Below are 13,776 nucleotides of genomic sequence, written 5' to 3'. Positions count from 1 at the left end.
GTTCTAAAAAATTAAAATAGATTTGATCCTTATTTTAAAATATAGCATCGGCCTCATATCGGTTATCGGCACAAATGTTTCCATATTCGGCCTAAACTTTCCATATCGGTGCATCACTACAGGAAACACCATAAAATAGACTAGACACATTCCGGGGAACGACAGGAGCAATTCATTATCAGACAGAAATTCTCATAAACTCGTAAATCCTTAATTTCAGTACACAATATTAAAAGTCAAAATGATCATACCCTGCTGTGTATGTATTGCATGTGCCTCAATGAGCTTTATTTATTGCCCAAACCTTAAAGTGCTGTATTTACTGCGATGCCCTTAAATGCTCTTGTATTGCACACACACTAAAGTGCTGTGTATATTGTATTAAATGCTAAATGAGTTCTTCTGGATTGTGCTCACAGGTTTGTGTTGATCTGAGCCCCCCTTGTGATGGTGGGCGCCCCCCTCACAAAAGTGGGTGGATTGTTCCACTGGACACAGCCTTGTAGGACAGAACACACTCAGTTCCTCCTTCTTATGGTTAGATTTAAAAATGAATGATCAGGAGTTTTAAAATTCCCGTTTCAGTTTCAGTCTAACCACAAATGCCATCGAAGCATTCCGCTCTGGGCATCTTCTCCACACGGACTGTCTTTTTCTCACGTAAGCAGTCAAATGTGTTTCGATACGGACAGACCGTGCTTGTCTCTGATTGGCTAATCCGCCTGTCAAAACGATGACTAGACTGATATTGATCTGTATAAAAAATACAAAATCACCTCATTCTGTACTTTGCAGGCCTAATCTTGACAAAACGTTGCATAAATCGTAAAATACTGTCACAAAAAGGAGTAGGTAAGCTGTCCTTGCTTTTACTCAAACTTCCTCAGTCAACCTGCCAGTCACATCCGCATTCAACTTCCCCGAACTGAAGCATCAGTTGAGTCAGCCATGTCTTACTCTGGCTTTGTACCGATCATGAAGGCAGCGCATGAGCTAATTCACAGTCTGGTATCAACGCTGTAGCTTAAGAAGACGGCCAACCAAAGCGCAACAAATACCCATGCCGGTTCTTCACAGCACTGCCGCCTCAGCAATACATTCAAATAAGCAGCAACCTTTCCCTCCAGACACCCCCCCTCACCCTCTCCTCCCTCTGCCTTACCCATAATCCCCGTGGATATCCCTGTGCTCGCAGATCTGTTGCATATTGCTGTCTCTGAGGTGGCACATGCCGGAGGTGCTAAGAAGATAGGAGCAGTACAAATGAATGGTGACCTCATGTAACTCAAGGAAGTTTGGGATTTATTCTACCAGAGAATTTAACTCACGGTGAAATATGAAAAGTCTTGAAAGTTCTTCAAAGTAAGTAAAGAGTAAAACTACTATAATCACCTATATAATCAGTGTCATTATTTCGCTGACAGTTTTGCTAGTTTGATTTTTGACGCTTACACTTCAATCAGAAAGAGAAAGCATGATTTGAAATTGGATGTAGTGCCATTTTAAACTGAATTAGAGAAACCATAGTCGACCTGGGGAAAAGTGACTCACAAGTGGCGGCCATTCTGGGCCTAAAGCTTCTCCAACTGCTAATTTTACCAACCCAGTTATGCCACACAACTTTGCATTGGTGACTAAGCTAGTTTAATTTAGGTTAGAGCTTTAGGACAGGTTAGCTAGTCGTGTTTTATAGTCTTAAACATTTTTTGAACGTGCAGACCACGTGCAGACCACGTGCAGACCACGTGCAGACCACGTGCAGACCACAGACATGAGAAGAATCGTACGAGATTGTAAATCATCTGATCGCCGAACGCAAAAGCACTGCCCACAGAGGAACCTTTTTCAAATATTGATTTTGGCTGAAGAAGGCTCTGCCACGGGTGTTTAGTGACACTTTAACAATGCAAGGAAAAAGTTGTAAGCTAACAAAGCTAGCACACCTAGCTTCAGCTGTTTCCCATCCAACATAAAGGCACTCGCTTTGAGACACAACACAAGTGTTCGAATCCATCAGACCATTATTATTTTGTAAATAGTAATGCACTGGATGCAGCACGATGCTAGAGGTAGTGTCCTCTTTACTGTAGCTAATGCTAATGCAGCCGTTTCACCAGTCCCTGAATCGCAGCGTGGATTAATGTCAACGCAGACACATCGCTGTGGCCTTTTTCTCACTTTTGTTTAAAAAATCAAATTAATAAACATTTGATGTATTATTCATGGGTTCCATGAATTTGCTGAGAAAAATACTATTGGTTATAAGGATGATAACGTCATAACTTTATTGGCTGTTGCAGTAGCGGTGATGTTTTATGGTCAGAGAGCAGCCCAGAATCACACTGACATCGCACACATGAGGAGCGAGGATCTAAAGTCAGGTCCCACCTAGACTAGAGGTTTTTTTTGTAGTTTTTCCTGGCCGAGAAGGAGAGTCTAAGGACAGAAGACCCTGGGACATCGTCCCTCGCCACCACAGACATTGTCTGACTTCATCGCCACCACAGACATTGTTGATTCATTTCTCCCTGTGGCCCTCAGAGGCAACTGTTGTTGTGATTTTGGGCCTTACAAAAATAAATTGATTTGATTTGATTTGATTTAGACTCCTCAAAAGTCGGGAGAACAAAATTAGGGCCTAAATTGGGAAAATTATGAATTACAGTGCATAATTTCACGGTCAATATTTGCCAGACCATTAAGCAAAATAAGTGAAATAAGTTATATCTTATTACCATACCTCTTTTGTATTCTTTGACTTTGAGTTTAATCATTTTAGGTACATGTTTTTAGGCATTGTTACTTTATGTTAGCTTACTGCAATAAAGAAGAACTTTTGGAAATGATGAAAAGAACAGAAAAGACTGGAACATTGGATAATTGGATGTATAAAGTGTAGACCACGTTTCAGGCTTGTTCCATCTCTGCACTGCATGAGGTAAATGTACCACATTATTATCAACTTTTTTTCTCTCCAATCAGCTGCACTGTTGTAGCCATGGTTATCTGAAATAATTTGCATTATTACCTTAGTATGTATGTACATCCCAAAAAAAAAGGGGGAAAATTATTATAAGTAACTCTTTTATCAAATTGAGGATTCAGAACTTGTAACTAAGCTGAAAACAATTGCACGAGAGCTGATTTTGTGCAATAAATTATCAATTATCATGGCAAAGTCTGCAACTACGACGCTTTATTCAAATGTCTTTTACAAATAAATAAATAAATAAATAAACCTTGTTAACCCTGTAGTGCAGACCTTTACAAATACATCCATGTTCATTATATTAGTTAAAGAGTTCATATTTTAATCATCACTCAAATGTCAATGCCCCAAGTTTAAAAAGTACACTGTGAACTGAATCTTAATATGAAAGCAGAATTTGCTAATCGACTTGTAATTGCTAAACTCGTCAGAACGTTTTTCTTTTTTTGTCCAAAATCATGCCTTAGTTAGCAGCTCAAATGTACTCAGAGCAGCACAATATAGGACCATGAGGCTCTCCATCCCTCCTCGCCTGTCTCCATCTTGGCAGCTTGACAACACGACAGAATAAACCTACTCAAACGACTTTGGAGCAAAGATAACAGACTCGCAGTGATCCCTCATCAGAATTCACTGCGGCGACCGGGGAGCGCGGATAGAGAAGACAGATTTCAGAGATTTGAAGCAGATTCTGAGCTATTATTGTGTCATTATTGGAATATGTTGGTGGCCTAAAGAGATCTGTGTCAGATGTTGAAAAAAGTCATGGGTGGTTACATTGGAGCAGAGTACAGATCAAACAAGGGTTAAAGGACACATATTATGATTTGTTTGTATAGTTATCAACTGTTAAACATACACTTGAGTTCCTTTACTTTGGCATCTTATGTTTTAAAGCTTAAAATAATGTATGCATTTAAAAACTACACATGATTTTCTATGAGTCAGGCGTTCCTTCATTATGATTTAGTGTTAACATGACATCTACTGGCAGCGGAAGGAATTTACATGGGTACATAAACAACATTATTATTAATAAATCATCTTAAAATCTTTAAATTGAACAGAACAAGTTCATTTTAAACTGTATACAGCTTACTTACCAAACGCATTCTGGGCATCCTAAGTATTTAGCGCAATTAGTTTATAAGCACTTTTCACAATTTCCAGAGCAGTCACTGTAAAGCTAACAAACATTAGCATGCTAACATAAAATACATACACTGAGCTCATTTAGACGTAACCGCTATATATAATAATGTATATAGACCTCCAGATCTCTACCTATGACAGCACAAATGTGGGATCCCGTAAGCAAGATGAATGAGACAAGCGTGAATGAAGCTAAATACAACTACAGGTGTGTGTTTTTTTAATGAGGGAACAATGACATTCCCCCATGTGTGGACAATAAAGGAATATCTTATCTTATCTGACATAATATGAATAAATGTTCAAAAATAAAACGTGTCCTTCAGGGTTAGCATATAAGAATGTATTGACGATGTGAGTATGTTAAGGACAAGAGTACTCCGCTGGGGGGTTTGCCAGTTCATATTTTAGGTTGAAGAGGAAAAACGCAGAAGAAACCTTTTCAACACAGACAGAAAACTTCAAGGTCTGGCTCTGTACCTCGTTGCTGTGAGGTGAATATACTAACCACTTATACAACAATGCGTCACAATGTGTGCATGAACAAAATGCCAACTTGATTGAACGACATAAACCTTACAGTACTCATGAGGATTGGTTAGAAAAAAACATTACCAGGACAAATGTACACAAGTTACACATTTTTGGGATAAATCAGTAAACATTGGTAATATTTCTGGCAATATTTATGGATCAATTGGCAGAGTAAAAATGTTGCTTCTATTCCCTGTAAACGATTTACCCTGGCTCGAGTCCACTCCACAGCTGGACCACATTGCACTGAAATGTTTAGTGGAAAGCCACCTGCTCTCATCTACTGGCTTTAATCAGAGAATAATCCAATCAGCTCAGTTTGTGCATGCTAGTTATGTCTCCTGTGTTTACAATGCAGAGTGTCACGGACTGTGCAGATCGTTCAGGCCAATGAGCCATCTGGGCATGCGTGTGTGGTCCTCTGCACTGGTGGAAGAACTGTTTGCTTGTGTGGCTCGCCTTTCATCCGGGAGTTTAGATCAGAAGAGCTAAAGCTGTAACGCTGTAACACAGATAAGATCAACTAATGTGTTCATGTGTAAATGCTTAGCCCGTGACACAACTGTCAAACACAAGTATAATGACTACATGATCACAGATGAAGGGTTTCCTGTAGATGTTCAAAAATGTTCACCTCAGTACAATGTTGCCTCTGAAATGTACTTATGTGTTATTTGTTAATCCATAGTCATATATTCATAAATGTAGACACAAATAACTTTTTAAGGAATTCACACCTGTGCGTTTTCAATTGCGTCTATATTGTTAATTTAAGCCTTTACTGTCGAGTTCACAGTTATTTAGCTCATTTGTCATTTTAAATGGCTTAATTTTTGTATTTATTTGTTTTTTTCATTTTGGTCGGGACAGTGCATGTTAATGAAGATACTTGAAATACATGCTGTAAACACGCCGCGGGCTAGCTTCCGGTTACCAGCGAACTCCACACCGCGCCATCCCCTTTAAAACAGACATTATGCAAAATCAACTTTGCATAACACGTCAGGCTGTACCCAAAGTTATTCATGTTATAAAGTCAAATGTGTTTGGCCAGTGCAGATGTACCGGCTGCATCTCAGAAAAAGAGTTTGTTAAAAGAGAGCTGTTAGCATGCTAATGTTTATTAGCTTTACTGTGACTGTAAGTTCTGATACATGCGTTGGCGGTGACGTCATACAGCCGGGACTTCCCCATAGCGGCCATTTTGAAAGGGGCACGCGATATATAAAAACAACACGACTGCATCCTTTTCTACGGCATAATGAGCTACGAATACTTTGATTCTTTAGACGATAACGGCAAACTAAGGTACACGACAATGCTATCATTTCTTGGTCAGTCAACAGAGCAATGACCTTACAGAACGTAGGTTTTTGGCATTTTGGCCTCATATTTCCTGGATTTCGTATGTAGTAGACGTGTTGTTGTGCCCCTTTCAAAATGGCGGACTCGGTTGCCACTGCACAAGTTCCCGGATGTGCGAACGCATGTATAAACTGATTATGGTGAATGATAATTATGATGCTCTGGAGGCCTTTGGTAATGTTTTTCACATGTTTTAGATAATGGATGGATGAAAAATCAGCCACATGAACTTTTAACCATGTTACCGGTGTAACATGGGGCCGCACAATTTGAGAAAAAGGCCTAATTGTAATTTGTCTGCCCAGTTTTGCGATTGTGATGAGCATAGATTTCTGGTTTATGTTTTATAATGACATATTCTGTTCAAACACATCCAACAAAATTGACAGGATGACAGAAATAACTGACAAACGTATTCAAGAACATATTTGTACCAATCTAAACTACAGGGTTAGCAGCAAGACAAGATAGTTTGTTGTTTGTGGAGAAAATTATTGCTAATTGAGTATTAAGTCAATTAACTGTGCAGCTCTAGTTTACTTTTCATTAGTGCGTCCTGCATTTGTCATAAAATCCCTGTTTTCACCTATCTCTGCCCACATCCGTGTACTTGCAATCGTTTATAAAGAATTAAGACTCCGAGTGATGTAGTCACGTCGGCTTCAAAACTGTCACATGACCATTCTTCAAATATCAAAACATGAGAATGACAATCTGCGGCTTGTTATGGGGAAATGAAGTTCTCAGTTCTCACTTTTGAACAGGAAGTCAATGATCAAAGTCTGTTTCTGTTACAGTTTTAGATTAATATTGCAATTTATTATGATCAAAATGAAAAATGATGATCTTTTACTATGTTACAGTTCAATACTTAGTAGCCTAGATGAAAAAAGCATGTCTCCTTTAAAGGCGCTGTACTGGAACTTTGCCTTAAAAACATGAAAAACAGAACAATTTTAAACATATTCCTCACTTCCTCATCAAACGCATTCCTAGCGTTCTAATTATTCACCGTGAGGAGTTTCTAACCAGTTTTTAAGGAAGTCAATGGATCTGTTTCTATTACTCAGCAGTTTCAGATCAATGTTGAGGTTTCTGTTGTGGTTTAACGCTATAATAAATGTATATCTTCAGTACATTTTGATATTTTTTCTTTTTTCGCACACAACAGGACGGTCTGACACCCCTAAGCCCCCCCGCCTCGCCCCTCTCTTCTTTCCGGTGTGCTGTAGCAGGACAGTTTGCATTATCCTGAGCCGCTGTCACCGAGTCTAGACCAGGGCCACAGAGGTCAGACAGGCAGCCCGACCCGACAGCAGACATGGGACATACAGACACTGCAGCAGGACGCTTTAGGGCCCCTTTCTGCTCCGCTGCACCGACATCACGACGGGGGGGCCGCATTATGTCACCCTCCCGGACACTTTCCTACTGTCCGTGTACCTGCACATGTGAAAGGAGCTGACAGGAGGAGGCTGCAGGGACGGGACGGCGAGGACAGACGGGGATTTGAGCGAAAACAAGAACGAAAGCCATTGAACACTAAACCAATTACGGTAAAAAGAAAAATACAATAAAAATAGTCATAAAAAGAGCCTAAAATTGGAGCCCACTAATTGTTGCATGCGTCTGTCAAGTTTCTACGACTGCATGGGCTGGATTTGTTGCTGTTTTAGTGTGTTTTTCATTTTCCATCTGCTTTAAAATGAATTTAAGTCACAGAGATTCAATTACATTTATTTCTGGAAAGCTCAAAATCATGACAGCTGTTGCCTCGGAGGGTTTCTGAATGCACAAGCAATCATACATAAAACACCAGTTGGCCACAGTTTAGGAGAGAGGAGGCTGACCAATCTGTAGACTTACGTATTATGTCCTAGGGCCTTAAATCAGACATTACATATAACATATTTCATACGGGATCAGCCTTCACCTGTAGTTTACTCCAGTCGCAGTAAGAGTTTGAAATTAATTTAACAGAATATGTTTTTAATTTACAATAAAGTCAAGTTAAAGCATACCGTTTTTATGTGTATGGTGTATATTCTTTAGTAAGTATAAGTATAAATTATTATAAGGGAAGATCTGTGCCATATTCGGATGGAAATGGCTGGTTTCCTCTTGGTAGATTTACATTTCTACTTCCTTATCAGCTTTACAAGGAGATATTGAGATACGTATAAATCTATCTTCTATCTATATATGTCATCTTCATCTTTTTTTTATTCATGTACAAACAGCATTTATTGTGATTTGTATGGTATTAAGATCTAAAATAAAAAAATATCATACCATATCATACCAATATATTATTTTTTGTCCTTTTGCCCGGGATAAAAAAGCAGAATAACAGCTGTAAAGACACCAAACGATCGCTGATGTGTCTTATTGCCATTTCCACATACAGTATTTAGTGTTATTTAGTCACTACTTAGCCATAGCTGCCTTTATCCCTTTGAAATGACGTCAAAAAAGTCTCCGCCGCGGCCTCTCCCTCCTCCCGTCACTCACGCCGCTCATCAGGCTTCCACGTCCACTCGCTCGTCAAAAGGTTGCGGCTAAATTTAGTTTCCTGACACTTGCTTATAAACAGTTATGGGATTAAGGAGCTCTGGAAACGACACCGCCGCAATCTTCAATGACAGTCTGGCTCCAAATGTCATCCCATTGCACACACACGCACACACACACACACTCGTACACACACCGGCCCCGCCTCCCCGATCCCGGCGCTGAGTGGTCGCGTTCACCTTGGTTTGGTGCCAGTCCGTGCCGTTCCGCGCTCGAAACAGGCTTTTAGTTTGATTGCGTCGGGTGCACGTCCAATGTCCCTTTTTCCTTAAATAGCCATAAACTACGCCGTTACCTCCTCCCTGTCCTGCCCTCCACACTTAGCTTTAGAGACACGGCCCGGAATTTATTTTGGTTATATATCGGGACAAACCTCACCACTTTCGATATTATAGCGGATGTTCTGGCCTTTCTTGTACGTAATAAAAACAAAAGTCAAACTAAGAATGTCGACTTCTTAAAGCTGTATTACATCAAAGGGGTTATGTGTATTTTATGTTTTGACTGACAGTTTCAATCTGCACCATGACCGTCATGGTGTCCATGTGTCTCCATGGTTACAAGTTTACTGATGCAGAGTTGCCTTTTATATTCGACTAAGCTCTGAGTCACTCTTCTCGACTTTCTGATGCCACGTTTGTCCAATCTTTTCACAATAACGCCATTTCTGCCGATGGTGAACGTGAATGTTGAAATCACCACGGAAAAAGGTTTAGTTCTTTATTAGGGAAACTTGAAAGCAGATGACTGCAGAGGGTTTTTCACAGGACAGGATTGATGCAACACGAATCTTGATAAAACGAAGCAGAAAGAGCGGTATCGTAGCAGCACCGGCACAGGTCGCTCCACCTCTCTCCACCTCTGGGCCCGTGCTCGCAGCTCGGCCGCGCCCCGTCTCGGTGCCGCTTGCTCTAAGCACTGGTACAACGGGTCCTGTGTGCCGGCGACACAGGAGACGTGCGATTTGACGGCAGAAATGTGATGATTTATGGACTTAAAAACAGCACAGGAAGACATCTGGATCTCTGTCTTTGACGACACAAATCTAGGCGAAAAATCAAGTATTTTCTGAAGTTCAGAGACACAACCTCCTAAACCAGATCAATGAATGAAGCTAAATACAACTCCAAGTAGATTTTTGAAGAGACAGCAATGTAAAAACATGTTTAAAAGATTCAATACATGCACAATAGGCAAAATTTGTGATCCTGACCAAGCCTGGCTCAAGATTAGGAGATGGAAATGTGACCTACCAAATAAAATAGAACTGTAGCCTAACTCGACTAAAATAAAACCAATGGATTGAAGGATTGCACTTCCACTTATGTTCACAATATGATCAATGTATTAATAGTAAAAGCAAAGTTACTTTTCTGGACTTTACAGAGCCAAAACAGCAGAGCTGAAAGTGTTGCTTGTGGCTCTAAAAAAAACACTTTAAACAATGTTCCGAGGTACATCCATAACATGAAGAAAGCAGCTTTCATATCTACACCTCCTTCCAACTGGGTCCACTCGTGGAGGGATCTCAGCAGAGTTGGACCTGCTGTGGTGGAGCAGCGGAAGAATCACACGAGATGACCATGAGAGAGAAAGAAGTAAAAGAACCGCCTCAGGCCAAAGATGAAAGCAGTGGAAGCCCAAGAAAACAACATCAGGTTTGACAGAAGATGAAGAAAGCGCTGAGCAGACTTATACTACTGCTAATACTGCTACTACTACTACTACTACTACTGCTACTACTGCTACTACTGCTACAGCTACTGCTACTCCTACTACAACTGCTACTCCTACTACTTCTACTACTGCTATTACTACTACTACTACTGCTACTGCTACTACTTCTACTACTACTGATACTACTGGTACTACTACTACATGACCAAAACTTTAACAAAATTACAATTTTACTCGTGCTGTCAATTGATGAAAAATGTAATCAGATGAATCCAATTTTTTTTTTAAACATAAGTTTAGTGAGTTCAAGGCCCTTCATTGCCACTTGCGGGTGTAACTGTCTCTGATGGTGACAGATGGAGCTGCTGGTGTGGGCCAGGCCTCTACAAATATTCTGTTGTAGTTTGTGAAATGTTTGGCCCATTTCACTCGTTGTAGTGCTCTCACTCGTAATTCTTATTTGCATCGAGGAGCGCACATTGTTACCGCGGAGCGAAGCCGCACCCCCTTCATCAGCCGCTAAGAAATAACTATTCCACAAAACAATACTACATTCTAGAATTGTTTTGTGGAATAGTTATTTCTTATCGGATGTTATTTGTATGTGGTCGAGTGGTTTTCATTCGACCACATGCGAGTAACTCTCCCATTGGAAATACATTAGGGCAAATGTATGGAATCTTTACAGACACTGGAAGAGTTTAGTATTAGAGTAGTATTAAAATTGCATTTAAAAAGAGTTGTAAATTGCTAAACAACGGAAATAATAGTGTTTTTTGTGTAGGAAAACATTTTCTGCAATTTGGGTGGGTCTGATTATATCCAAAAAGAATAACACTAGCACAGCACATAGCGTCTGGTTGATAGCGAAACATTGGCTATTAAATTAAATAACTCCAGCTGTTCCAGGTAATTTTATATTTTTCCATCCTTTTATGCCTGGATATAATTTTGTGCCTGGATATCCCAAAACATCCATCATTTAATGGGACTCAGCAACAAAAACGTTAGTAACCATGGTCATCAAACGCAATTGAAAGGTGTGGTAGTATCAGCAGTATCCTTCATTACAGTAAAGTGATTATTTCTGACCTTTTACACAATCATTTAATTAATTCTCCTTTACCTGATGTCGTGGTTGAACGGCACCACGTGGATCCCCAGGGGCCCTCCTTCGTTGCACACCTCCACCGGCTTGAGCATGCTCCTGTCGGACGGTGATGGATGAGCCGGGCGGAGACACCGGGAAAAAAATACAAAACAGACAAGTGAAGAGGGGCTTTACATACACGCGCGCATATGAAATCACCACGGTAACAAGGAAATGCAAAAACACCGCGATACAGCAGGTGACAGCGACATGACAGGATGTTGATGGAGCTGTATTGTGTCGGCTAAAGAGTCATTTATTTGAGTCGAACGCTGCGCCCGAGGGTCAGCTACGGGGGGGAAATAGAGGCAGCAATTATGTGATTAGAATCAGGGTGTGGAGGGAAAAGAAGACGTTAATTGAAAAATCAGTGGGAGGGGGAAAGAGGAGGGGGAGGTGTTCATTTGTTTAGATTACACATCAGAATGATACATGTGTTTGGGGGAGATGTTAGCTTTGTTGGGTTCATGTAATAATGCTGTTTATGTTAGCAATGTTCATTAAGATAAAGAAAAGAAACATGTTTTATAATGTAGAAAGCTGAATTTTGTTTAAAAAAAACATTTATTTTTTTAAATTCAAAGACGACACTACATCCAAAACTCTCTCTTTTTTTTTTTTTTTAATGATTTTGGTCTCTAAACAAAAGCTTTCATCTTGAAAATACTATGTGAAAAATGTTGCCCCGTTTTCGCTTAAATGTTTTATTGTTTATCTTGGACTTACTCAGATTTAATGGATCCTACAGAAGGAAATAATTAGTTGATATCTGATTCAAAGCCTGATGTTTTCATTGTCGCCCTCCAAGGCAACTGCTGTTGTTATGTTGTGTGGGATACAAATATACATTAATTATATGTATATATAATTTGTGTCATCCATTCTCAAACTATGAAGAGCCACGGCCACTTTTATATCCGAAGATACAATACAAATCCCCAAGAATAATTATCTCTCTATTGGAAAGAATATGCAGTGTTTCAAATATACTAATACCTGTAGACATAATGTTCGTTCGAAATAGTAAAGCTGTCACAAAGCTGTTGTTTTTCTTTTTGATAAAAACATATATTTTCATGAGGATATTTTCATGTGAAGTAATGAGATGTTTATTGCACTGAAATAGATTTGGCTTTTGTAAACACTGCGACGCAAAGAGTAAATTGTAAGCATTTCACATTCATTTTTTTCCCAGAGTGTTGCTACTTTTTTGTGAAGTTGATTTCAAACTCAATGTATGATATGCCCCAGAGACATAACCCCCAAAGTAAAAGATTACAAATGAGAATATTGAAGGAATTATCCTATGAGTACATCAGTAAGAATCCTAGGATTCTAGGGGAAACCAATGGAGAGAACTTTTTTACCTATATAATTCTACATGTTTGTAAATGCAGTGGTCGTGTACTCACTCTAGGGTCAGAGCAGGAGAATACTCTAGTGAGGAGTCGGCTCGGCCCACAGGCTCTATCCTCTCGATCCTCCTCTCCTGCCTCCTCTGCTCCTCCTCCTCCTCCTGGAAACACAACAGAACAACAACATATATTCATAAAAGTGACGCTGACTTCCCTAATATTCCGATAAAATGAATAGCTGTAGTTTTCTAAAATATATGGTTTATATTGGCGATAAGTTAAGATAGAGAACCATTGTCTACGCACTAAATTTGCCACAACGAAAAGTACAAGAACAGCAGAAGAAGACAAATTATGCAATCAAATATTCAGAAAAATACCTATAGAAAATAGACTAAGCATTTCACTAGAACGTTAGGATTTACTTACGAGTTATGATACATGAAAAAAAAAACTATCTACGCAAGAAGAGTAAAATGGCTGTGACCATGGTTATGTACAGACTGTGTTTATGTACTTATACTGTTTATGTACAGAATATGTTCATGTACAGAATATGTTTATGTACAGAATATGTTCATGTACAGAATATGTTTATGTACAGAATATGTTTATGTACAGACTGTGGATATGTACGGACTGTGGATATGTACTTATACTGTTTATGTACAGAATATGTTCATGTACAGAATATGTTTATGTACAGACTGTGGATATGTACAGAGTGTGGATATGTACAGACTGTGGATATGTACTTATACTGTTTATGTACAGAATATGTTCAGGTACAGAATATGTTTATGTACAGACTGTGGATATGTACAGACTGTGGATATGTACAGACTGTGGATATGTAGCCTACAGACTATATTTACTGCATGTACAGGTCTATATTGCTACACATGTTGAGATTAACTTCCATAAATGTCCGTTTGCAATTATTTGTACCACATTGTAGTTCAAAGCCTGCAGAGTTATTGTGT

General features: G+C 39.4%; 1 protein-coding gene across 1 annotated transcript in view; it reads right to left on the bottom strand.

Annotated features, from left to right (window-relative positions):
- Positions 1 to 13,776, bottom strand: part of LOC140364812 (partitioning defective 3 homolog) — a 554,921-nt gene that overhangs the window by 350,148 nt on the left and 190,997 nt on the right. The window contains exons 6-7 of the mRNA XM_072451184.1: positions 12,851 to 12,954; positions 11,415 to 11,495 (exon numbers count right to left, since the gene is read on the bottom strand). Of these exons, the coding sequence (XP_072307285.1) occupies positions 11,415 to 11,495; positions 12,851 to 12,954 (185 nt within the window). The remainder of the gene's footprint in view (positions 1 to 11,414; positions 11,496 to 12,850; positions 12,955 to 13,776) is intronic.

Source organism: Eucyclogobius newberryi, unplaced genomic scaffold, assembly GCF_026437365.1.
Source record: "Eucyclogobius newberryi isolate DKJ021-1_F unplaced genomic scaffold, fEucNew1.0.hap1 SCAF_18, whole genome shotgun sequence".
NCBI classification, from domain to species: Eukaryota; Metazoa; Chordata; class Actinopteri; order Gobiiformes; family Gobiidae; genus Eucyclogobius; species Eucyclogobius newberryi.
Note: the sequence above shows the minus strand (reverse complement) of the source record. Positions and strands in the feature narration are given on the sequence as shown.